Source organism: Octopus bimaculoides, chromosome 24 (assembly GCF_046866305.1).
Source record: "Octopus bimaculoides isolate indiv1 chromosome 24, ASM4686630v1, whole genome shotgun sequence".
Taxonomy (NCBI): domain Eukaryota; kingdom Metazoa; phylum Mollusca; class Cephalopoda; order Octopoda; family Octopodidae; genus Octopus; species Octopus bimaculoides.
Genome location: NC_142951.1, coordinates 877,804 through 904,750, shown reverse-complemented (window position 1 = coordinate 904,750; position 26,947 = coordinate 877,804). Strand labels below are relative to the sequence as shown.

The window sequence follows — 26,947 nt, the reverse complement described above, 5'->3', positions numbered from 1 at the left end:
ATATCATTGTCATCATCACCATTTAATGTCCATCTTCCATGCATGCATGGGTAGGATGGTTCACAGGAGCTGGCCAAGTAGAAAAGCTACCCCAGGCTACTGTGTCTGTTTCGGCAGGGTTTCCATGGCTGGATGCGCTTCCTAACACCAACCCCTCACTAGAGAGGGCTCGGTTCTTTTTATGTGGTGTTAGCACAGGTGAGGTCAGTTTTGGCATGGTTTTTACAGCTGGATACCCTTCCAAATGCCAACCCAGTGTGGACTGGGGTGCTTTTTGCATGGCACCAGCACTAGCAGGGTTACCTAGTAACTCGCAAGACAAAGGATTATAAGAGGGGCAGGGGCATTTGAGGAGGGAACTTGTAGCAGAGGATGAAAGGTTAAATAATTATGCCATATTATTAAGCCAGTTTTTGGAACATAAATTAATATCAAATTATGACGGAAGGTTTTAATTTAGATTTCTTTAAAACAATTTATATCATGGAACTAGGGTAGCCACGGGTGGGTTGGTACCAAAATGCTAAAACAAGAAATATGTATCGTGGAACAGAGGTAGTCTCTGGCAGGTTGGTATCAAAAGGGTTCCCCTTGAAAAGTTCCCCTCAAACTGTTCAGCAAATTCTGACTTAAACAACTTCATTTGTCACTATCATGCCAAATAAGAGTCCTTCTCTCTTCTGAAGACATTTCTAGAGTATTGTAATTGCCTCTCTATGACTTTCACAACCAAACATACAATATTTTGTACTCTGTGAGGCAGCAAACTGGCAGAGTCGTTAGAGCGCCGGGCGAAGTGCTTAGCGGTATTTCGTCTGCCGTTACGTTCTGAGTTCAAATTCTGCTGAGGTTGACTTTGCCTTTCATCTTTCAGGGTCGATAAATTAAGTACCAGTTGCGTACTGGGGTCAATGTAATCGATTGGCCCCCTCCCCAAATATTTTGGGCCTTGTGCCTAGAGTAGAAAAGAATATTTTGTACTCTGTTCTAATCCTAAAATAGTCTACGAATGCATACACTGACACACACACACTGTATTGTAAAAGAAATAATTAGATGCTGGTCACTGCTTATCATTAACCTGTTCTGTAATTAATTTCATGTACATAAGGTATTTGACACTGAATTTAGAGAGCAAAGAGAGAGAAGACTTGAAATTACAATAATCTAATTTCTGATATTTTGTCCTCATTAACTTTAATTCAAGACCATTTCCATAACAAGACAAAGAATGTTTACATACAATGCTTATTCAAATATGTTACCTGTGCAAGAGTAAACTTGATGGGATTTAAATTCACAACTGTAAGCAGTCCAACAGCTGATCCATTGTACAATGTAGATTTGCCATCTACCTCGAAGCAATTTCCTCTTGTTTACATTTCACAAGTGAATTTCTGCCTAACCTTATTATTATTCCTTTGGATTACCCTATTTGGTGGGGTGCATAGCTTCAAAAATGTACTTCACACTTTTAAAAAGTTTTTCAGATATTTTGTTGAATAGCAAACTCTAAGTAACAATAGGGTGAGGATGACAACTGCAGCAGTAGCACCACCACCGTCATCATCATCTTCATCATCATTATCATCATTTAAGGGTCCTTTTTTCCATGTTTGCATGAGTCAGAATTTGTCGAGGCAGGTTTTGTACAGTCAGATGCCCTTCCGTCAGCAACCCTCACCTGTTTCCATGTAAAATAATATTCATACATGGCCAAGCACTTTTTCACAGAAAACTGAAAATGAAGGGTAATGCTTGTACGATGGTGACACTTGTTTACAACTATCACACAATGTCAAGACAAGGAGGTAAAAACACACACACACACAATGATCTTCTTTCAGTTTCCATCTACCAAATCCACTCACAGAACTTTGGCCAGCACAGGGCTATAGTAGAAGACACTTACCCAAGGTGTCATGCAGAGAAACTGAATCCCAAATCATGTGGCCCAGAAGCAAACTTCTAAACCACACATTTACCACCCAACCTCTTTATGTTTCATGCTGCTCCTCTGTCGGCACTGGCCCCTTCACTCATACTTTAACCCATCTCCTTGTGTAAAACTACTCCCAACAGGGTTTATAGTCCAGCAAGTTGCACAGTGACTTCACAAGTGCTAGTGCCACAAAAAAAAAAAAGCACCCAGTACATGTTGTAAAGTGGTTGGCATTAGGAAGGGCATTTAGTGGCATTGGATAATAATAATAATAATAATAATAATAATAATAATAATAATAATAATAATAATAATAATAATAATCCTTTCTACTATAGGCACAAGGCCTGAAATTTGGTTGGGGAAGGTACTTAACTTATCGACTCTGAAAAGATGAAAGGCAAAGTCAACCTTGGAGGAATTTGAACTCGGAATGTATTATTATTATTATTATTATTATTATTATTATTATTATTAAGCTGTGGAGAGTGAAAAATGGTAGGGTGCCAAACAACTAGCTTGTAACTCAAATTACAAAATGAGAGTAAATCCCCTTTACTTCCATTTTGTCCTCCATATGTAAATATTTTATGTCAATTTTTTGGATTACATAAACTTGTTTATCAGCTATTTTTGTTTTTTTTTTTTGTTTTTACTTTTTGCCAATTTCCAATTTATTGTGTTTAAAGTGTAGCCTACTTCTATCAGAAATCTATCAAAAAATTTATCAGGGCCTATCAGAATATTTTCAATTTCCATTCGCTTCTATTAAAACTGTAGCTCACTCTTGGCTCTCTATATATTACCTCGATCTTATTTTAGGTCAATCTTTTAATATTAACCGGAGTAATATTAAGTATCATGGAACATGTGTGAATGCCGATTCCATTATACCCCAAACACGTGTATCTGAATGTGTGTGTGATTTCGGTCAAGTTTACAAAAATATGTTCATTTACATCCGCTTACATCTGTATGCTTCCGTTTTTATTTGTGTGAGTACCTAGATTTGAATGTGTGTGTGTGTGTGTGTGTGTGTGTGTGTGTGTGTGTGTGTGTGTGTGTATGAGATGTGTGTGAGTTCCTGTGTAAGCCTGTTTATTTATATTAATATATATAGATGCGAAATGTTCTTTTTTTGTATGTGTACATATATGTATAGAAGCTTCTATGTGTGTGTTGTCGATGAGCTTCTATGTGTGTGCATGTGTCTGAGTGAATGAATAAGCTATATTACATTTTAGTTTTTCTTTCTTTCCCCTGGGTGGGGGTGGGGTGTGGAATGTAATCTATATATCGATGCCACCAGTCTTACAAGGAGCTTTTAGGTTTTTGTGCTTAGTTTCACATTCATAACATAAAGTGGATGAAGTATGAAATGAAGCATATTTTCAGATGATCTCATTTCTTTATTAGTTGACTGTTGTGCAAGCTAAACCAGTAAATGGTTCTGACCACCACAAACACAAGTGAAATACTTGTAACAGATTTGAACCCACATTCTCCTATAAAACAGATCAAGCATTACTTTAATTTGACCATCTTGCTTCTACGTTGTGCGAGTGTGCGTGTGCATGTGTGTGTGCATGGTTATATAAATGTGTGTGTGAATTATCATTATTATTATTATCTGGTGAGCTGGCAGAATTGTTAGCATGCTGGACAAAATACTTAGCAGGACTCTGTTTGTCTTTACATTCTGAGTTCAAACTCTGCTAAGGTTGGCTTTGTCTTTCATCCTTTTGGGGTTGACAAAATAAGTACCAGTTGAGCACTGGGACCGATATAATTGGCAGGTCCCCTTCCTAAAATTTTAGGTCTTGAGCCCATACTAAAAAGAATTATTACTATTCCAACACCTCCTCCCTCCACCTCAGAGAAAGAAGGAAGGGGAATACACCACCTGTTGTCTTCTCCTCCCCTCTAACTCCCATTCTCCCTCATGAACCTACCTGTACACAATATTTGTCCCTGTCTAATCTCTTCCCCACAACATTTCCTCCTAATACCCCCCTCCCCCTGCCTGTGCCCACTCACTGCATTCCCTCTACCCTCCACCTCCCACTCTCCTTTCTGAACCTACCCACACACACCCTCTCAAATCCCTCCACCACTTCGCTATGTACACCTCCCTATAACTTAGGTGTATTCCCCATTGCCTCTTCACCTTGTCTGTCTGTCTGTCACTCTCTCTCTTTTTCTCCACCTGAGGCAGCCATATTTCTTCTCTACTGCAAGATGCTTTCTTTCTGTTCCTCAATACCCCCCACCCCACACTCCACCACGTTGCAAGTTACTCGATGATCTTACTGCTGCTGGTGCCACACCAAAAGCCTCCCCCAGCACGCTCTGTAAAATGGTTGCTGTGAGGAAGGACATCCATCTATAGAAACCACACCAAAGCGGACAGCAGAGCTTTCGGCTGTCTTTTGACTTGACACTTTTTTATTACACTGTTCAACCCATGACAGCATGGAAAACAGACAATATATGATGATGATGATGTTGACAGTTGAGTATGATTTGAGTGAGATTTGGTTGCTGTTTCTAGCATGTCAAGCGACCATATACAGGATCTCTGGCTCACTGGTAGTGACCTATAAAAGTACAACAATTCCCATTCTAATGTTACATGTGTGTGTGTGTGTGTGTGTGTGTGTGTGTGTGCGCGCGCATGTGCACATATGTGTATGTGCATGCATGTGTGTATGTGTATGTACATATGTGTATGAGCATGTTTTGCTATTGTCAGTGTTTTGTGCAGCTTCACGGTAACAAACATGCTTTGTGATTCTCTGCTCTGGTATGCTCAGCTGCATCTTCAGGGTAGGGCAGGGGTACCTGAGTGTTTACTGGGTGGCTAAGTAAGAAGGTAGATGGGTGAGCAGGTAGGTAGGTAGGTAGGTATAGGCACACATACAGCTGGACAAATGGACAGGCAGGCAGGCAGGCAGACATGCAGACAGGGTTGGTAGACATAGCACAAGTACAGTTGGGTCAGTGGGTCTAGGGTTTAAATTGCTCTGTAGGCAAATAGGTAGGTATGTAAACAATTATGTTAGTAGTTGATAGGATAAGTGGGGATGGGGGACACATGGAAGGTGTAGATAGGTGATTAGACATCCTTACAAGCAGCCTCCCACCTCCACATTATGAGAACTGGGGAAAGAGCTATGTGGGGAGATAAATAAGTAGTTGTGGTTGTTGGTGTTGTGGTTGCTCAGCTCATGGTGACGTCTGAATAAGTAGTAGCAGGCCTATAATCAAAACTATTCCAACCAGAACCATTCTCCCTCTGTTTCACTTGGTGTATCAATGACTATGTTTTCCCAGATGTCTTTATTTATTTTTTTTTTTTAGAATACTGTAGGAGTATGATTTGAGGAAGATTTGGCTGCTATTTTCAACAAGTCTCCCTCATTCGCCCCATAGGTAATTGGTGTAGTAGGAAGAACTAAATAGCAATGTATGATGATGATTAATGCATAGATTAGATTAGGAGAGGTTGTAACTGTTGTTTAGTGTCAGGGAACCCCCCCCCCCCGTTCAATCCATGATTCTCATCCCCTATCTTTTCAGGGATATCTGTCACTTTTTAAGATGATAAGGTCAGGATTGTCCCTTGGTAAATCAATGCACTGGGTCCTCTGATATTTGACAGTAAACTACAGCATATATAAAATAGAATTGGGTCCCTAGACCCATAAAACCCCCACCGGGCAACTGCTTAGTGTGTCCTAATATTATAAGATGGCACTGGGTTGGGTATGATTAGAGCCAGAGAGACTTGGCTGTTATTTCTAGCAGTTTGTGTAACCACATAGAGTTAAGGGATAGAAAAATTTCCTCCACCTTCAAATTTGAAACTATTCACTGATGAAGTCTAAAAATCCATGAGAAAAAGATTTTAGCCTCAAGACCAAACTGGGAATTTAATTTAACATGCTAATTAGAATTTATAGAATTAAAGACCCATTGTTTTCAAAACAGAGACACACCTTTACATGTTTTTATGCATTTGCAATTTGCCCCCAAGTAGCAAAAAGCTTCCCTACCCCCTTGTAGTCTTGTGGATAGGTAAAATGGGTTGCAGTAGTAGTAGGTATTTCATAACAGCTTAGTTTCCTTGGCTAGCAGACTGGCTGCTTAGCTGGCTGGTGATGGTAATGGCATGAAAGCAAAGAGGGAAAAGTTGAAGCTTTTGTTTAAGAAGAGTGAAATAGACAAAGAGAGAGGAAGAGAGAGAGAGAGAGAGAGAGAGAGAGAGAGAGAGAGAGAGAGAAAACTATTGTGGTTTCATAGACTGGTGGCAACATTGTACCACTCAGACACAGCTGGCAGTACATGTGAGTGGAACTTGAAAGAGTGGTGGTGGCGATGGTGGTGGTGGTATGGAAGTGGTGGTGGTGGTTGGCAGTGGTAGTGTTGTTGTTGGTGGTGGTTGGTGGTGGTGGTGATGGCAATGACTATAATGATGGTGGTGGTGGTGGGTGACATTAATCCTGAGCTCAAAGGAATGTTTTGGGAGGAAATGTAAACAGCTGAAAACTAGGTTTCAGGAGATAGAGAAGTTTAAAAGTGAAAAGAAAAACGGGGAAGGGTGAGTTTGTTTATAGTCAATAGTTTTCACCCTTTTCTAACCATTCTATACTAAAATGCATTTCTAATGAACCACAACTGAGCGTCTAGGCTTGAATTAATTTTGAAAATAACCAAGAATTTGTGGGGATTCAGTGTAAGTAATTTTTTTCACTAAACTGGTGTTTTGGGGCAAAGGGGAGTAAAAAGGGCATTTGATTGATGAGATGGTGAATGGTGATGAAAGGACTTTGACAAACCTGAATGATTGATTGGTTGGTTGGTTGGTTTGTTGGTTGATTGATTGATTAATCAAACAGTTGATTAGTTTATTGGTTAAATGGTTTAATCAACTGAGCAATAAAAAACAAGAAGTGAAAAAGAACCAGTGCATGTGTTTATTATTGGCGTAATGACTCTCCTGAGACACAACAGATTATGTTTCAACACACAAGTTCACGTCAAGAATCTTACCAAACAAAAACCGAAATCATAAAAAGCGTTTATGCCTTTATGCTCTCAGGTTATATTGAAAGATTGGAAGAATTTGATTAAAAGACGAATGCTTTAAAATCAAAAGTTTTAAGTATTTTTCAGCATACAAGTTGAATTTTTCAGACCAAAATTTATAGCCCAAAAAGGAAGGTTGATTTACACATCAAAACAGCTTTAGTAGACCAAAAATTTCATGTGAAATGCAACAGGATTTAGAAAGATAGTGATGATGTTTGACTGGATTCACATGTTTACACTATTTACTGTGTTGATTTGTATGTCAGAAAATAGAGCTATGAGAGGGACAACTTCAGACATGTTGGTATGAAAAGGTTAAAAAGGGAACATAAAGTCTGTTGAAGTATAATTGCAACTCCAAAATTGCAATTCTCAAAAACTCTTTTCCTGCGGATGTTTACCCTACAAACATTGGATTTGTAGAATTGATTTTATTGACTTTACCTGCCTGGAATAGCTATGACAATTGCTGCACTTGACTGAAATAAATAATAAAATAAGATGTCGTTGCTTGTGACTTCAGTGGATAAGACTTGGAGCCAAAGGCAATGAATTACTTTGTTGTATACATTACATACATAAGGAATTCCTTATGGCACACAAATACAATTGACATAAAATACCTTGTTCCCTCAAAATCATTGCTATTATAAAAAGTATCCTTTATTATTTATGTTTCACTCCTTATCTTGACAATAGCAAGACAGTGTTTAAAACAATCTCATATAAACTTACATGTAGTCGTAAAATAAGCATTTAAGCATCAAAAAAATGTTGGCATTTTCTTCTTTTTTTTTCCTACTAGGTCAACAATTGAATTTTTCCAGCCCCAAAGTCTGCACTGAGCAACCAATGATAAAATAATGAAACAGTCAATATAAAAGAAGCTCATTGACTAAATTACCATTGATTAAGGAAAAAGGAAAGTAAAAAAAAATATTCTTTGATATTAGTCATCCATAGTACTTAGTGAATGTGTGTAAACATGAGCTTAAGGATGCATACACATTCGGGTTCTGTGATGTACCTGATGACCTATGGTCAATAAAAAAAAAAGAAATGATAATAATAATTGACTTACCATGAGCTGATATATTGACATCAGCATTTTTATCTAGAAGGCATTTCAAAGCTTCCAGCTGATTATAATGAATAGCATACATCAATGGAGTCCTGCCCAAACAGTCAGTTTCATTCACTAAAGTTGGGCCTAAAAATACAAAAAGGTTAAGCTGTTGTTGCAACAGAACAGAACACCCAGAATTAAACACTGGGCAGGAATGAAGTACTACATAGGTTTGTAATTAGTAGAACAGTTATGAAAAGACAAAAAAGAAAGAAAGAAAGAAAAAAGCCATGAAACAGTGCTTTTAAAATAAACCATCCACTTTAGAGTGTATTGGTTGCATTTTTTTGTCATGCCACCAGGACTAAGAAATCCATGAGTCAGAAAACACAGGCACTCATATATTAGTTAATAAAGTATGTTATTATTATTATTATATATTTTCTTAATAACCACATTTTGCATGATTGTATTTAAACATTAGAAATAATCAAACCCACCTTTTTTTGCTGTGGGTGTGTCTGTTAATGAAATTCGTTGCCAGTACCTGTCTATAATTACATATAAGTTATTGCTTTGTTTAGTATATTTTTATAATATATCAGGCAATGATCGTATTTGTAAGTAGGAATATTTCAATGTTTCATCTAAGCCCTTCCTAAAAAGGCACTGACCTCTCATCAGAGATTCATAGGGGCTTATGACATGACTCTGCTTTCTTGATGTGAAGCAGGTGTGAAATCTACCCCTGTATAGCACTGGGAGCATATCACCAGTAAGAGAGGGTGAGTAACAAGCATCATGGGTGTTTTGCATTTTGTGGAGGCATTAATGCTTTTATCATTCAGGTGAAATAGGTTTGCATTAAACGAATTTAACAGTTCAATGATGTTTGCCAACCCTGCTGATAAAGGGCACTTACGCGGAAGATTGTTGACAATGTTGGATTGAATAATTCTCCTATTGTTCACTCTACTTGAAAAGCATGTCTGCCATCTGTGTTGCATACATTACCACAATTACATGAATGCTTTCTTTGTGTGTGTGTATATATATATATATATATATATATATATATATATATATATTCTTGAGCCTAATTGGCAGTTTACAGCCAAGTTTTGGTGTCATCAACAAAGGTAATAACCACTTGATAGAATTGTATTCAGCCTTAAAAGTAGGTTGCATGGTAATTGATTATAAATAAATCCATGGGAAAACATTTATTGATCCAAACAGATTATACAGTAGTCTTTGACGGATAAAGGATTATCCCAAGATAAGTATTTCATTAGACACTCTGGACAAACCAAACCAACATACCTGTTATCCTTACACTGTCAGTAAAAGAAAATATCAGTTACATCACATACTGGAGTTGATCTGATATATTAATTACCCGCTTTTTCTCCAATTTCAGGTCTTGTGCCTTAGATAGAAATAACAATAAGAATTGTTTCTGACATTATGTGTATGTGTGTGTGTGTGTGTGTGTAGATTGAGACCTTTGGAGATATGCTGTGATTGAGAAGACCTGGCAAGTAAAGTGAGATCATAGCCATAACTGATACCAGTGTTGCATAACCAGCCCATTTAAAAGTACCCTTGAATTGTCGGGTGATACGCTGCGCTTGAGAAGACCTATTGAGTCAAGTAAAATCAAAATCAAAATCGTAGTTGAGGCCGATGTCTGTGCCGCCTGACTGGCACCTTGTGCCGTGGTACATAAAAAGCACCATCTGAACATGGTTGATGCCAGTACCCCCAACTGGCTCCTGTGCTGAGGGCACATAAAAAGCACCCTCCGAACGTGGTTGATGCCAGTGCCCCTCGACTGGCTCCTGTGCCAGTGGCACATAAAAAGCACCCACTACACTCTCGGAGTGGTTGGCATCAGGAAGGGCATCCAGCTGTAGAAACCTTACCAGATCAGTCTGGAGCCATCTAAAAGGCAGGTAAGGCTATGTAAGTGCTAGAAATTTCACACTGCCTTGGCTTTGTTGTCTAATTTTATTTAACCTATATAATATATATATATATAGATAGATAGATATATATATGGAGAGAGAGAGAGAGAGAGAGAGAGACGGATATAGATATCACTGATTTAGTTATAATGAAGTGAACATTCAGTTGTACTGTCCAGTATTCTATTCTACTCTCTCTCTCTCTCTCTCTCTCTCTCTCTCTCTCTCTCTCTCTCTCTCTCTTACTGAAATATTATAGTCATGGCTTTTTATCTCATTTTATTAGCTGAATCACAATAAATTTTTCAGGTGAAAATATTTTCACATTATACTGGAAATCTAAGGTAACCAACTACATAGTATTTTGCCATTCACTATAAGTCAATACTAAAGAGAAAACAGCGTGTTTAGCATTAAAAAGAAAACAACAAATCTTATTGTGACATGTTACTTGCATACAAGATACCATGACTGTCAAACTAATATATAAGTTGTAAGCTCCTATCATTGGTAGCTCATCAGAAATACTTCATTGGGCTTAATGGTTTAAGAACAAAAATTTTCTAAATGTTTGAGGCTAACAAACATGTCACATGAACAAATCTCCTCAAAGCAAGAAGCCCACATTATTACTGTTCTAATTTACTTGAAATGTCAAATACCATACTAAAGAAATAGTGCATTTGTTACGATACAGTCTGACAGGCAATAACTAGAATCAGATGACTGGAAAAAAAAAAAATTACCAAATGGATGTAGTTTAACCGCAGGGTGGTTGGCAATGGACTTAGATTTTAATCCTCAACCCACCCCACTACCCTCAATCGAGAGATGACTATTTCTATAGGATTTATTTGTTAAGGTGCTTTAGATTCATTGGAAATGTATAATATAAAAGTATTAGGGATATTATGCCAACAGGTGATAACGAAGACTACCAGTTGCTGGCATTAGCAACAAAATATTACTAGTTACTAACATTAGCAATTGCTGACATCGACAAAACACACATGATCACACATACGTGCACAGTACTAGTTGCTGGTATTACCACCCCATACACTAGTAGCTCCTATCAGGTACTGACATTATCAACATACACTACTAGTTACTAATATTAGCAACACACTCCTAGTCACTGGCAATTAGCAATAAACACTACTGGTTGTTGACATTAGCAGTGCACACTATTTGTTACTAATATTAGCATTATATTCCTGGTTATTGGCAATTAGCAATGAACACTACTAGTGGCTGATATAAACACTGAACACTACCAGTTGCCAACATTAACAACAAGCACAACCACTCACTGAGATTGGCTGCCTCCACTGCTCTCTGGACTGCTCTCACCACTAAAGTTATTTCACATCATTTATCTTGCATATCACGTACATCTTTGTAGTTTTCATCTTTCATTCGGGACTACGGGGTACACAGCTTCTCTTGTTCTTCCAGCAGAATTCAAATAACAGCCCACTTATAGGCACCACTTGTACCAACATTTGATAAAATTTGATAAAGAACAAATGGCACCTTCCTCTTTCAGTTTCCACTTTCTGCTGCAAGTTGAACTTGAAGAAGTTGATGAGGATTGAACATTGAGCTAAAATTCTGCCCTAATCTTTTGAAACATGACCACCAAACAGCATCTTTTGCCTTAGCCATTGGCCAAAATAAAAAAAAGTGAGCTGACCATTTCTAGGACCTCAGCCAACAACTAGGATATATTTTATTAGCTTTTTCTGAAGTAGGTTAAAAGAAAAGTCAATTCCATCCGTAACTGATTTCAGAATAGGGAGAAAAATGTAGGTGTGCTGTGTTTCGGGAATCAAATAGACTATCAAGAAACTGCTTGAAGAATTACATGCAGATCAGTACAGTGCCAAATATCTAGTCAAACAATTTATGCCAATGGTTCAATTTCTAAAACTATTTCAATTCATGTAATGAGAATATTTACAAAAAGGACATTAAAAAAAATGTAGTTTATGTTTTGGCACAAAAAAAAAAAACAGGTCTATAAATCAAAAAACAAACTGCAAGAATTCAACTGTAGAATACCAGGCAAAAGCCAAATTATATACGTTTGGAATGTCAAATAATACTAAAAAAAACAAAAACAAAAGTGACAAAAATAAAATAACAAAAACTTCTATAAAAATAAAATGTGTATTAACAATTTAACATTTCACTGTACGGAAATATGCAGGGAATTTGTATGACGTGTGTGTACGTACATCTATACATGAGGTTATGTATGTATACATATCATACCCTCACTCATTCATTCTCTTTCTTTTTCTCTTTCCTTTCTTTCGTTAACTTCTTTCAGAAGATAAAACATTCATTGATGTATGAATTCAAAAGCAACGTTCTTGGATTTGCATATATAACTATAATATGGTTTCAGATTTTGGCACAAGGCCAGCAATTTTGGGAGAGGGGTGCAAGTTGATTACATCGACCCCAGTGATCAACTAGTACTTATTTTATCGACCCCAAAAGGACGAAAGACAAAGTTCGCCTCAGCAGAATTTGAACTCAAAACCTGAAGACGGACCAAATATCTCTAAGCATTTTGCTTGGCATGGCAATGATTCTGCCAGCTTGCTGGCTTTACATTACTATAATATAAGAATAATCTGTTTTAGCATCTATTTTCCCATGTTGCCATATTTCTTTTCTTTTTGTTTGTGATGGGTGATGAGAAGAGGAGAAACAAATGAGTCAGAAGTGGTTGAGTGAAAGAAGCATGGCACACACTAGTCCAGATCTCAGAAATAGAAACAATTGTAGTGGCAGCAAAAAAAGGGCAGGCAAGGAAATGAAACAGTACATCTATGTGCCAGAGGCTGATACATGTCTGGGAGTCAATGATGTGGTTTTTCTGTTCACATGGTTTAGAATGAATGAATGAATGAATGAATGAATACAAGAATGAATGTGTGTGTGTGTGTGTGTGTGTGTGTGTGTGTGTGTGTATACATACAGGGTGCGATGGGTAAATTGTTGCCATTTATATTTTTAATTTCACACAAGCACATTGTTTGTTTTTGATTTTGTTGACTACACAGTATAGTAGGATCAGTTGGGCACTGTCTGTGACAAAAACAGCACCATGACACAATTCACTCTGCCAGAAATTTGGAAATTACATGCTGTACTGCTTGGCATTCATGCCAGATGCTCCAGTACGAACATTTCGGAGTGTTTGGATGTCAATCTGAGGACATGAACTGAGAGTGATACAAAACAAACATCCAGTCAACATCATGGTGTTTCAAGTGATCACTTGTGATGGTGACGTTATGGCTACATTCATTTTTTCACATGGCCTCAGACTCAGAGGAGGTAATGCTGCCCTGAGTCAAGAGGGTGACTGCTGGAAGAACCTATGTCTGGCAACAGGACTCTACACCATGCCACTAAAGCAGGAGAACCCAGTTGTGGCTGTCAGACAATTTCTGTGACCACATCACCCCTAATATCTGACCACCTAACTCCCCAGACTGCAACCCCCTTGATTATAATGTGTGGGGCGCAGTTGAGCAAGAGACCAACAAAACTCTTTGTAACACCAAAGATGAACTGAAGGCAAGGATTATGGCAGCATTCACTAACTTAAACAAGGAGACCACCCAGAAGAGTTACAGGAGATTCTGAAGTCCTCTGGAGGCCATGGTCGAAGCCAATGGCGATTTTATTGATTAAATTTACTCTTTGGTATTTCACGATATTTTCATGTAATTTTGGTAAATATATCTGTTAAAATGAGATGTCAGTGTTATTTTCATTTTTGCATAATTTAGACAACAGTTTATTCACCACACCCTGTACACACACACACACACACACACTTACATATGCATGTACATAGATATGCATTCATGTTTTGAATGAAGAAACTAAATATTCATACAAAATAGTTTCTATAGTCCAATCTAGTGGTGATGAAGGACAATAAATTGATACATACAGAACATTCTAGCAGAAATATAAATCTAGTTTGTTTATTCACCAATAGGGAATGGTTGGGAATTAATACATAGCAAAAATCATAATACCAAAATAACTAAAATCAAACTAATGGACGTGGATAATTTTTAATTAGGTATATCAATAACTTACAGCATACAGGGTACAACAAAGGATATTGATGCCTCTTTTGTTGGCTTCATTGATCTACCATGAAATTAAAGACTGGAGTATTCAACAGTATTGATCGCTGCTCAATTTAAGCTGATCTTGATGAGTGAATTTTGTGTTTGAGACCTAAAGGACTGAATGATCATAGGTGATGAGGCTTCTAAGCGAAAATATAATGTCTATTGTATCAGGGAATACATACATATAAATATATAAACAGCTAATAATTATATGAAGAAAGAATAAAATGGACTTGACTCATATGTTCAGCATTTCGAATAAGTTGTGTTACTGTGGTGTTATTTAAATATATGTATATTTGAAAATGAAAGATTTATTGTTGACTGGAGAGGCACATTTCAATGAGTTTTAGAAAATTTGGAAAGATTGGAAGAATGGAGCCAGCAGAAAATTAAAATGGATAGTGAGAAGAGAAGCTAGGTGACAGGTTTATTAAGCCAGGGAGGAACCAGAAAGTATGAGGTTTGCCAATGTTCTACAACATAGGAACTAGAGACATGATATATTCTACATTGCAAAACAGCAGAGAGAATCAGGATGTGGTTGCGAAGTGTGAACAAGTGGGTTATCACATACCTGCATTTAGTGATTCTGTAAAGAGGGAGACATGGACATGCTACTATCGCTTGTAGTATTTTGCTGCTATAATTAAATGAGAGAAGAATTGCATATTTCATCATCTTTATCTGTGCTACCAGTCATCTCTCCCTCTCCTCTGAACTACTTCCTATTGATTCACCCATGTCTCTGTCCATCACTGTATGTCTCTTACTCTCCACTCACCCATACACATCCATCATCTCCATTTTTCTCATCCTTCCTTTATTCACTACTACTACTACTACTACTACTACTACTACTACTACTCTTCTTCTTCTTGAGTGAGAGAGCAGTCCATGCCTCAAAGTGACACTGGGGTAAAATATATGAAGCCCAGTATACCCATCATGACTACCCGGCTGATAAGGGTACACCAGGCACATGCATCACAACCATACATGTGTAACATGGTGATCTCATATCAAGATAAACAACACATGACTTTGCAGGTGGGGCCCAGTTAAAAATTTTCTTCAGTCACCCACATCACTCAAAAGGTCCATACATAACTATTATCATCATCTCCCCCCCCCAACTCACATTTACCATAGACCACTCCTCCACACTTTGTCACCATTCACTATATCTAACTCTCCCTCCCTCGTCTCTAGCCATCTCTCACTCTCACCACAGATTCTTGCAACCTCACCCAGCCCACCCTTCTTTCATCCTCTGTCCCTTTTGCAATTTGAAAATATTCCATGATGACCTTCTATTCTTACTTAAGTACTGTTCTCTCTCTCTGTTAATAACTGGGGTTGAAAAGAATGTAACAAAAGGACCAAAACTACTGCCATAAACATGATCAGATATCTGCCGATTTATTTGTCTGTAAATGATTTCATTTAAATGTAAGATAAGCTCAGTCTCATCAGTTTGTTTCATTGATAATTCTAATTATCTCCTTGTAATTATCAAGGGGGAAATTAAATGTTTCATATTTACTAATGTCATTTGAATTAAACCAAAGTAAAAAAAAAATTAACACAATCATCTAAAAACAGAATTTGTAAGATGGTAAAACCTGATTGATTTTTTTAATGTTATGTAATATTTAGCTGAGAAAGAGGGGGTAGGAGGAGGAGGAGGAGATTGTAAATGTAAAGTTTTATTCACTATAGCTTCTGTCATCAATTTGAAAAACTAATCAAGAGGCAGCTTTTAAAATTATTGTGAAATAAGAAGAAATATAACACTGATCCATTCCATGTAATTGCCAAGTGAACCAAAACATGGAACCAGATTGCCAACCAGCCACCTTACCTACCTAATGGCCTTCACACCTATATATATGTCTTCTGGCAATCACTAAGGAAAGTCTCAATTATTGATGAAAAATCACCATATTTCGTATCGTGTTATATACTGTCATGTCTTTCATCTTGATTGAAGCTTAATCAATAAAATAAAACTGTACAATTTTGAAATTTCAATTCAATAACATATCTTATATTGATCTTTAAAATTTTGATTGCCAAGTAATGATTTAATAGATTAGCTGCAGTACAGCAGACATATTCCACATGTTGAAATGGCTTTGATTGATTGGTTCGTACTGCTGGTTGCCAAGTTATTTAAACTGAAATATCTGAAGTTACAATTCACCAGGAAAACATTTATAGGAGCATCTGCTGATATACAAACATACATACATACATACATACATACATACATACATATATACATACATACATATATACATATATACATACATACATACATACATACGTACATACACACACACACACATAGACATACATATGTATACATACACACATATTACATACAGGAGTAGCTGTGTGGTAAGTAGTTTGCTTACCAACCACATCGTTCCGGGTTCAGTGTCTTCTACTATAGCCTCGGGCCAACCACAGCCTTGTGAGTGGATTTGGTAGACAGAAACTGAAAGAAGCCCATCGTATATATGTATATATATGAATGTTGCAAAGTATTTTTATCAACAATAATTGTTCTGTCTGCTCAGTGCTTTTCGCGCCTGTCTCATAATGGTATCCCTTCATATATTAAGCAAACACTGCATTTCAAAATTTCTCGTCTGTGTGTGTCTTCAGATTTTAAGTTTCATCTTTATGACACTGATTGCCAATGGAAAGACGATGGGCGTTGTACAGTTTAACTCTGAGTTGCTGGCTGATATCCTGCCTGTTTCAGATTATATTTCTTAATCTTCAAATACCATAAAAGCTTGTATGAACTGATTTTTCACATTCCCTAATCCATTCGGTATTATATTGCCAAGAAACAAAAACTGTGACATGTTCTACTTCAGAACCATTTTCATTTTCTAGGTGACAGCATCTTGTATTCTTTACCAGTTATTTTGGTATCCCATTTTTTTTTTTACATGCTTCATCCAGTGGATCATTTTCAATTTATCAAAGACCATGGATATTAGGGGTGTACCATCAGCAGCACATCTAATGTTCATCGAGATGTGGCTAGTAAATGCCAGATTTTTACGTGGGTTTTTGAGTTGTCTCATGACAAATTTCAGGGAGATGTTGAAAAGGGTAGAGGTTAATATATAGAGCCTTATCTCAGACCCATGTGAATTTCACACCAATCCTTCACTTGACCATCCATAGTCACAGTATACTTGGTATTGTAGCAGAGTGACTGTTATAATCTACACTATCATGAGGTCTACATTAATTGCAGTCATCATCTTCCATAGCAGTAGGGCTTGCCTCCCAGACTGTGCCAAAGTCAATGAAGGAGATATATAAGAGAACTCAACGACCTGTCTGACTATAAAAATGGCATCAACTGTACCTCTGTTAATTCTAAAACCAAACTGTCTCTCATTCCTGTTGCTTCTTTGGTTTTCCTTGCTTTTCTGTCACCGAGAATTCTTTTAAAACACTTTCGCTGCTATTGACAATAAAGAAATTGCCTTTTAATTTTTGCTTTGTCAACCCTTTCCATAAATTGGAAGAAGAGGAGGTGTATGGGTCTGGAGTTTTGGAGTCATCTCACTTTCTCACTCTAGTTTAAGCATTACCTGTTAACATATTACCCATGATCCCTCCTTCTGCTTTTAATACTTCTGTAACACTGAGGGCATCTGTACTTGGGGATTTATGGTTCGCGATTCATTTTTTTTTTAACCCTGGAACTTGTGGTTGGGAAGTGAACTTTTTAACTTCTCAACAACGCCAGCACTCTCCCTCTCTCTCTCTCTCTCTCTCACACACATACACATGAGAGAGAGAGAGAGAGAGAGAGAAGGGGAGAAATAGAAACATTTGTTCATACAGACAATACTGAAGCATCTCTCTATTTGAATTACGCAACTGTTTTATTACCTCTATAAGCTATGTATTTCATTTTGATATAAATGGTAATTTTTAAACATTTGCCTTTGATATGGGTTTCTTTTACTTGAAACAAACGGTATTTTCCTATGGAATTTTTGTTGATTTCATTGTTCGGCTTTGTTGTTACTTTAACTTCACAAATACATCCAAAAGACAAAAAAAAAAAAACAAGAAAAGAAAGAAAGAAAAATCCCAGAGCTGACCCAAATCTAGTGTGAGCAACAACATTTGCTGCCAGTCAGTGCAGTAATGTTTCTACCCATAGATGCTAATGCATTGCTTCTGCTCTTGTAAGTGGGACAAGGACAGCAGCGTTTGAAGGGAATGGACTGCTTATAACTTTTACATACAAATCTGTTCTTTTATATTTTTTTCATATTAAAAGGCATTTAGCTTATTAGTCACATAAATGGAGTTACATTGTAAATTTTTAAAACTTTCTTTCACACACAAATACACGGAAAAATACGTAATTTACTGACTCACATCCCATCCTTGTCTATATAAATGACAGTTCTGTTCGTACAATTTCAGATGTTTAAAAGAGTAAAGAACAGCAGTGCCTGTGAGTGTGATGTCATTCCCAAAGGGATGAATTACATATATTTCAACAAAAAGTGATTTTAGTGATGTTAAGTAAAAGGTCTAACTAACATCCAAGAAAAAAAAAAATGTAAAATGTGTTGTTGAAAGGGCTGTAACTCAACTCAGCTATTATATACATGAATCTATGCACTTATACATACATGTGTTCATATATATATATATATATATATATATATATATTTGCACCAAATGTGATTTTCTTTCATGGTATCTACCACAGTATAGTTTGTTCTAACAGAACATCCATGTACAGGTGGGAAGAAATATTACCTCTCGGTATATTGCATCTGTCGCTAATATATATATCTTTTAATAAGCTCATGAGCTAATCATAACACCAGTGCTTGTTCTGGCACTGACTTTTATATATCGCTGGCAGGGATGTATACTACTATCACTACTATCTCTAGTGGTCGAGCATCCACCACTGATGAGACTACGGAAGGTTGAAATCATATCATCTGGTGGTCTTGGTGCTAGAGTCTGTGGGAATTTATCTCCCTGTTAGCGATATAAACAAGTGTGCACCAAAAGCCTATACAAGAGTTTCTCTCATGGTAACTATAACAGTATAGGTTGTTCTAACAGAACATTCACATCTAAGTGGCAAGAAGTATCACCACTTGGAATTAATTAATACTACCTCAGTTGCTAATATATACACATATATATACATATATATACATATATATACACACACATACATATATATATGTATACACACACACACACATACATATATATATATATATATATATATATATATATATATACATAAACACACATATATACAGACATATATACTTGATAAAACTATTCAAAGAGTTCAGTCTGTCCATAATGGTTACTACCAACCTGACTATGGTCGATTTCTTGGACATAACTTTAAGCCTGAACACTGGCAAATACTACCCCTACAAGAAGCCTAATGGAGAAATGGTAAATATCCACAAGAGCTCAAATCACCCCCACCTCCACCCACACACACACACACACACACACGATAATTAGAAACCTAGTTCCAGGCATTAGCAAATGGGTGTCTAAACTCCCAACCATCACAGCACCCTAATTTCTTTTTGCTTAAACATCTTACACCTAGATAAGAATCCAACTTTTGATATTGTATGCATGACTGAGGGTTATGAGAAAGCAGTAAATTACCACTGACATGAGTTGGCAACTTGGCTTCAGTTCTTGTTAGAACCATTTCATTTACGATGCAAATGTTCCCACCCAAGCACAGAAAAGGCATGAACAGCACACATTTCCATTTTCTTATTTACTCTTGAAATTATAAGCGTGTTAGAAACAATTGACGATTTTCTTTTCCATTGGAATTATTCCAATGGAAAATGAGATCTTTAACTCTTAATTACAATTTTCATTAGAGTTGAGCAATTACATTACAGTTTTGTTCAAATTAAATCTTAAAAGAAAGAAAAAAAATTCCCCAAAAGATACCAATTTCTTTTTCTTTAGAAGATCAAAATTTGGTGAGTAATTTCATTGATTCTTTTGAAAGATATCTTTAGATTTCTTTCTTTATCCATCGTAATTGTTATATTTTCCTCTGTAATCAGCATGACACATTTCTACAAACCTAGTTGCAAGAACTTTTTTATTCATTGATTCTAAGGCCAACTACTCAAAGTGTTAGCTACTTGTCAGAAAGGTTGATACAACACAAACAAGATAATTTAACCTAATTTTGATTTGTAGAATACAGAATTGCTAACACAGGAAGATGTGTTGAGTTTTAATTATCTGCAAGGATATTGTTTCATCTCTAAGCATTGTACAATATTATTAGTACTGATAGGTACCAGATTACCTGGGAATGTTATCTTCAATAAAACTAACATCAAATTCCAAATAGATTCTTCAGTTATGTAAGCTGAATATCACTTCTTTGAAGTTCTTAGGCTCACTAAAAAGACTAGTTCTTTTTGTCATTGATCATAAAAAATCCAGGCCTGGCTGGTTATCGCAGCAGGTAGTAACATTCAGCTCCCATGGCTTTGTAAACTTCTAATACAGCCCTAATCAAATGTACTTGCTATATGTATCCAAATAAACATCAATCAACTAAAAGAAATAGTTATTGAAATATAGCTAAGAATCGTTTCTCTATATCCATGGAAAAATTCCACGAAACGGAGATGAGCTGATATGGTTTTGATTCTTTAGCAATTTTATTTTATTTTGGGGTTGTTAATAGATTAATTCTTTTGCTACCAATCCACCTTGTGACCACCTCTGGTTCCATGATGTAAACTTCCTGTTTTAAAGTGATCTGTGCTAAAACCTTCCATCCAAATTCTGTATTGTTCTAAACACCAGTTTGATAATGACAACTGATTTAAAAAGCTACGTATTTCATTGGAAATATGGTAATAAAAAGCTTTAAGAGAAGTTTGAAAATCTTTCATTTCTGTCTCCTTCAAAATTTAATATGGCTAATCACTTTGTGACAGATATTTCTTATTACGAGTAGTCAAAGAAAACAAACATTTGATATTTGACTATTTTACAGGTATTTCCTTTTTTATTTTTTCCATGAAAATAATGGGGTTTTTTTTTAGGTATATTTTTAGATCAAAGCATCTGATTTGTAACTAATACTATAAAGGGAAAATAACTTCAGGATAAAAATCAACTTCTATTGTTCATTTAACCTGTTAGCATTTAAACTGACTTTATCTGGTTCAAATATTCAACCTGTTTTATGTAAAAAATTTCCAGATTCGACCCTTTACTCCTACTGAGTAATCTGAATGCTAAAAGGTTAATATATGCAACATAGATTAGCAAAAAGGAAAAAAAAAAAAGGAACAACAACATTTTAATTTTTTTTAAATGCATCTTATCTTTGATATGCAAAGTACAAAATTACAAGCTCAGGATGAATTTAGTTTACATTCATCATCATTGCTTTAACATCCCCTTTTGTTTACAGGAATTTGATGAGATTTGTTGAAGCAAATTTCTATGACTGGATGCCCTTTCTGTTGCCTGTTTCCAAGTGAGATGATATTTCCCCATGGCCAGACATGTTTTCATGGAAGATTGGAGACAAAAGATACTGATAGCGATACATGTTTTCAAAAATCACTCAGCGTGTAGACAAAGAGATACTAACACATACACACACATCCTTACACAGATTCATATATATATATATATATATGTACATGTATACGAAGAGCTTCTTTTAATTTCCATCCCCCAATTCTACTTGCAAGGTTTTGGTTGACCTGAGGCTACAGTAGAAGATGCTTGCCCAGGCACCATGCAGCGACAACATATCAATAAATGTATAAATAAATTACCTTGCATAACTATTTCTAGAATTTTCTCAATGTCTCCTTCTTTTGTAGCTTGAATAATATTTGGTAGTATATACGACATAGAGTTTCGGAGTTTTGTACTTTCCAGGTTTGTCCATTTCCATAAAAACTTATCTGGGGCATCAATAAACGGTGTCATCGGACTGAGACTTCTTGCAGACAGAGGCAGCATATTTGCTTGGTATGCATTTTTTTCTTGGCTACGACACTGTAAGATGCGGTAGTATTTCTGCATATGTAACAGTGCCAGCATAAGAGAGTCTCGTAACTCGGCACATTCCACATCTTCGCTAAGTTTTAATAGAAACTCGTTGAGAAATGAAGCAGCTTTCTCAAAATCTAAAATGGGAAATACAAAAAGTAAATGATAGCTTGTTTATAACAGTTTTGAGATTTCGTAATAAAAAAGCTGGAATAAAATGGATTAAAGAACTGTAAATGCTTGAATCAAAAGAGTAGCAGACTCCTGGCCAAAGAACCAATGATACATGTTTCCTTATAGATCCCGGCCTAATGTCTACGACTGAATCCCTTAACTTTTGCAAGCTCAGACTACAGTTGTATTGGTATATATTTTTGTTGTCAGCCACAGAAGCTGCAAAATTAATGGTTTCTAATTAAGGAACAAGGCCAATAATTTTGAAGCAAGCAAGTTTCATTGATTACATTACTCCCAGTACTTAACAGTTACTTTATTGTGTCAACCCCGAGAGGATAAAAGGTAAAGTTTACCACAGCTAGTTTTGAACTCAGAGCATAAAGAGCCAAAAGAAATACTTAGCTGCCAGAAAAGAAAATGAAGAATTTCTAATTTTGTCTGGAGAAACCAATGGGAAATTGCCTCCCCACCATTTCAAAAAGAGAGAAAGAAGAAGAAAAAACAAAAAAGATTTTCCATCTGCAGAAACATCACTCATGGTCTTCTGATTTAATAATTTTGGGGGAAAAAAAGTGATTATTCAACATACACACACACACACAAAAGAATAAAGATAATGGCACATATTTATTCTTTTAAAAAGAAGCTAATGAAAGAGAAAGAGAAAAAGAGAGAGATGTTCACTTGCTCTACATGACAACTTGTTTACATTCATTTTCATTGAATTCTCTCTCACCTCTACTTCAAATGGAAATATATTCTGAAAGCAGGTTATCATTGTTAATGGTTTGTTATCTGGCTTGAATAGGGTTTTGTTCCTATTCACATCTACATATTTGTTTGAAAGAGTTGAACCATAAAGTTAATTTTAATTGTTGTGAAAACTTCCCAAACCATTCCTTCTTTTCTGTCTGTTACTGGTTTGTTTTGTTTCGTTTAATTACTATGCTAACTTTCATTCATCCCAAAGTCAAAAGATGAAAACTTGTTTGAAAAACACTCCACAGAACTTGTGATATTTATTTAACATGGAAACAAATACTGTTTTCATATTGATATTTATATAAATGAAGAGAGTGGTTGATTAGTTAAGTTAATATACTAGAAAATGTCATGAGGTCAACTTTGATGAATGGTAAAGAACTAAAAATATAATGATATTTCGCAAATATGATCTGTGATTTAGTTTTTCATGTCACTCTTCTGTAACATAAGTAACCATGTATGTCCTCTGCACCATGAAACCTGTTCTGTTCTAGCCCCTTCTTTCATACTTTAACCCCTCATTTCTTATCATAAAGCTACCACGCTCTCTACCATAGTCCCTCTCAGTTCAAGGGGACTTTACTTTTGCAAGCTACATGGTGGCCTCACTTGCACTGGTGCTATAAAAACGGTACCCAGTACACACTGTAAAGAAGTTGGTATTAGGTGGTGATGATGTTGCCTTTATTTGTCCAAATTATAATGAGGTTGACTTTTCTTCCATATTTCTGAATTGAGAACATTAATATCTGCAGAAACATTGCTGTAAATGACTGTTACAGTTTCCTTAAACAATCAAGCAAAACTACATCAGACAATATTCTAGACACATCTAGCTTCTTCTTATGGCTTGGTGCACCATCATTAGCTGTATGCATTCAACTCTTAATTACAAGTGCCTGTTCTTGGTGGTAATCCAGATTGACAGCATAACACTTTTCCTTTTTCCGTGAATCAATACCCTATCAATCTATTTAAGCTACTCACTCACTTGATCCTGAATCCTTATATCAACTCTTATCCTAATGTCTCAGATTCTTCACTCACTGATCCAAAATCCCTTTGGATATCGTCTCCATTTATCTGAAATTGCTTTCCCATCATCACCTTTTCCTGGAGGACACATTTTTGTTCTCCCTTGCCAGAGAGTTTAACTGAATTCATAAAATCCATTCCTTGAGCTTTTGCAAGTCTCCTTCAATCTGTTCCTTCTGGCTTGACATGATTGTCAAATTATGCATGGGAGCTTTCACTGATGGTGCCACAACTCTCTTCATAAATGACAATGATTTCAGTACACTCTACAACATACTGAGTCAAGACATTCATTCCTCTCACAAAGAGAGTAGTGAGACAGGATACTCCTTGGGGATCTCAATCTCTAGAGCCCACCACTCCATGATATACAAATGTATTGTGAACATCATTCTGAACTTGTTTATAGAAGTTCTGCAGGAGATTCCTGATCATGTTCAGAGTCCAAAAGAATTCCAGTGCATATTTACAGCTAGTTCAAAGGAAGAGAATCAACTGGTTGGGTTGCTAGAATCACATTGAGAAGCTTCGTCTAATTAGCTGCTGATGCTGTGTTGAAACAAGAGACATAGAGGAGTGTAGAATGACCAATTAACCAATAAAGAAGTCAACTTTAGTGAAAATATTCATGTGTGTTACAAGTGACAAGAAGAGGATACAGATGCTCCAACCCAGCCACTCCCATTTCAGTTGGCTGCAAAGAATAAGGTTAAAGAGTTGGCACTTAGAGATAATGTTTCTAATCATGGATGTAACTTGAAAATAGCAAGAGGAGATCATATTCAGCTCACTTTCCACAATGAATTATATATAGGAACATGGTGCCTAAGAGTTGAACAATTCTGGATAAATTCATGAATGCTGAAGCTGTAGTAGCTCTCATTCTATCACCTTCCGCCACATAGCAGTAAACATCCTTTGTGGTGACCTTGCGATAATATTACTGTAAGTGTATTGATTCTCAATTGCAAGGCTCTTTAAAGTTTTGTGTGTGTGTGCGTGCACATGTACTTAAAAAGTATTCTTTTCAGAAATACAAGTGGTTGTATTTTTTTTTACTCTCAGAAATTCGGTTAGAACAAATCTGAATTTATAACAAGTAAATCAATGGGAAAGTAAGCTTTGTATATCATCAACACAATTCGAATGTCCATTTTTCCATGCTTGCATGGATTAGACAGAATCCATCGATGTAAATTTTCTATGGCTGAACGCCCTTCTGTTGCCAACCATTATCTGTTTTTCCTTTGCCAGACATGGTATCACATACACAGACACACACACATTCCCACATATTGAAAGATAGTTTTTATCCACCAAATTCATTCACTCATGTGGTTGGGAAGTGAACTGCTTAATCGCATTGCCATGCATGCCACTATTTTATAAACATATATAAAATTTATGACAGCTGTTTTGGTAGAATTTTATTTACGGTAGTTGTAAAAGATTATCTGTTTCAAATTTTATCTGATGATGGTGGATTGTATATTATGATGTAATCTTCTATGACTACATTAACTAAATTCTACCTAAATAGCTGTAGATTTTAAATGCCATTCATGTTTACTATCTTATACTCATGCTAGACCAAGGATTCCCTGGTGAGTCAGATTGATGGTTACGTATTGGATTTGGTGCCCTGTGAGCTCTATATGTTTGCACCAAGCCACTTTCTGGCATCTTACATGTTGATGTACTTTGATTCTTAAGGAATCCTTATGACTAATTTATATTTACACACACACACACACACACACTATTGTCAATGCGTATATGTATGTATCTCATTATTCAATTTTATTTCAAGATTTCTTGCCAATAGAGAAAGAGCCGGTTTCTAACCCAGATCAAAGGCTCCTTCATTGGAATTTCAACATCAACAACAGGGTGTTTTTGTTTGTATGTATGTATGTATGTATGTATGTATATATGCATGTTTCTAAGTCAGATCATCGTCTCATCCAGGGAGGAAATATATACGTGTGTGTGTGTGTGTGTGTGCGTGCGCGTGCGTGTGTGTGTTACAGAATCTGAGAAATCAGCCTTATGAGCCTATGGCTCAGTAAGAACAGTTGATCCTAGATGTGAGAATGTGTGTAATTTCAATGAAAATGAGAGAAGAGAAATATCTTCGAGTGGCTCATGGCATGTAATATCTCCTCTTCCAGAGAAAGTTAAACAATTATCATCATCATCATTTAACATCCATTTTTCATTCTGGCATAGGTTGGAGTGTTTGACAGAAGCTGATAGGGCTGTGCCAGACTCTATTGTCTGTTCTGGTTTCTTTGGTTGGATATTCTTCTTGATGCCAACCACTTCAGAGAGTGTACTGGGTGCATTTCGTGCGACACTATATCCTCCTCATCATCATTTAGCGTCCACTTTCCATGCTGGCATGGGTTAGGTGGGTTTGACTGCAACTGGTAAGCTGGAGGGCTGCACAAGGTTCCACTCTGATTTGACATGCCCTTCCTAACGCCAACCACTTCAAAAGCGTAATGGGTGCTTTTTTATGTGCCAGCGGCATAGGTGTCATTTACATGACACCAGCAATGGCCACAACTATGATTTCACAACTGCTATTTACATCACACACACACACACACACACATATATATATATATATATATAT

General features: G+C 36.4%; 1 protein-coding gene across 4 annotated transcripts in view; it reads right to left on the bottom strand.

Moving 5' to 3' along the window:
• Positions 1 to 26,947, bottom strand: part of LOC106871370 (uncharacterized) — a 121,934-nt gene that overhangs the window by 93,828 nt on the left and 1,159 nt on the right. For 2 of the 4 annotated variants that reach the window (XM_052976725.2, XM_052976728.2), the window contains exons 2-3: positions 22,113 to 22,469; positions 8,115 to 8,243 (exon numbers count right to left, since the gene is read on the bottom strand). In XM_052976725.2, the coding sequence (XP_052832685.2) occupies positions 8,115 to 8,243; positions 22,113 to 22,469 (486 nt within the window). Of the gene's footprint in view, positions 1 to 8,114; positions 8,244 to 8,599; positions 8,882 to 14,812; positions 14,876 to 22,112; positions 22,470 to 26,947 lie in introns of those variants that run through there. The other 2 variants (XM_052976727.2, XM_089341385.1) reach the window with 2 other exon arrangements.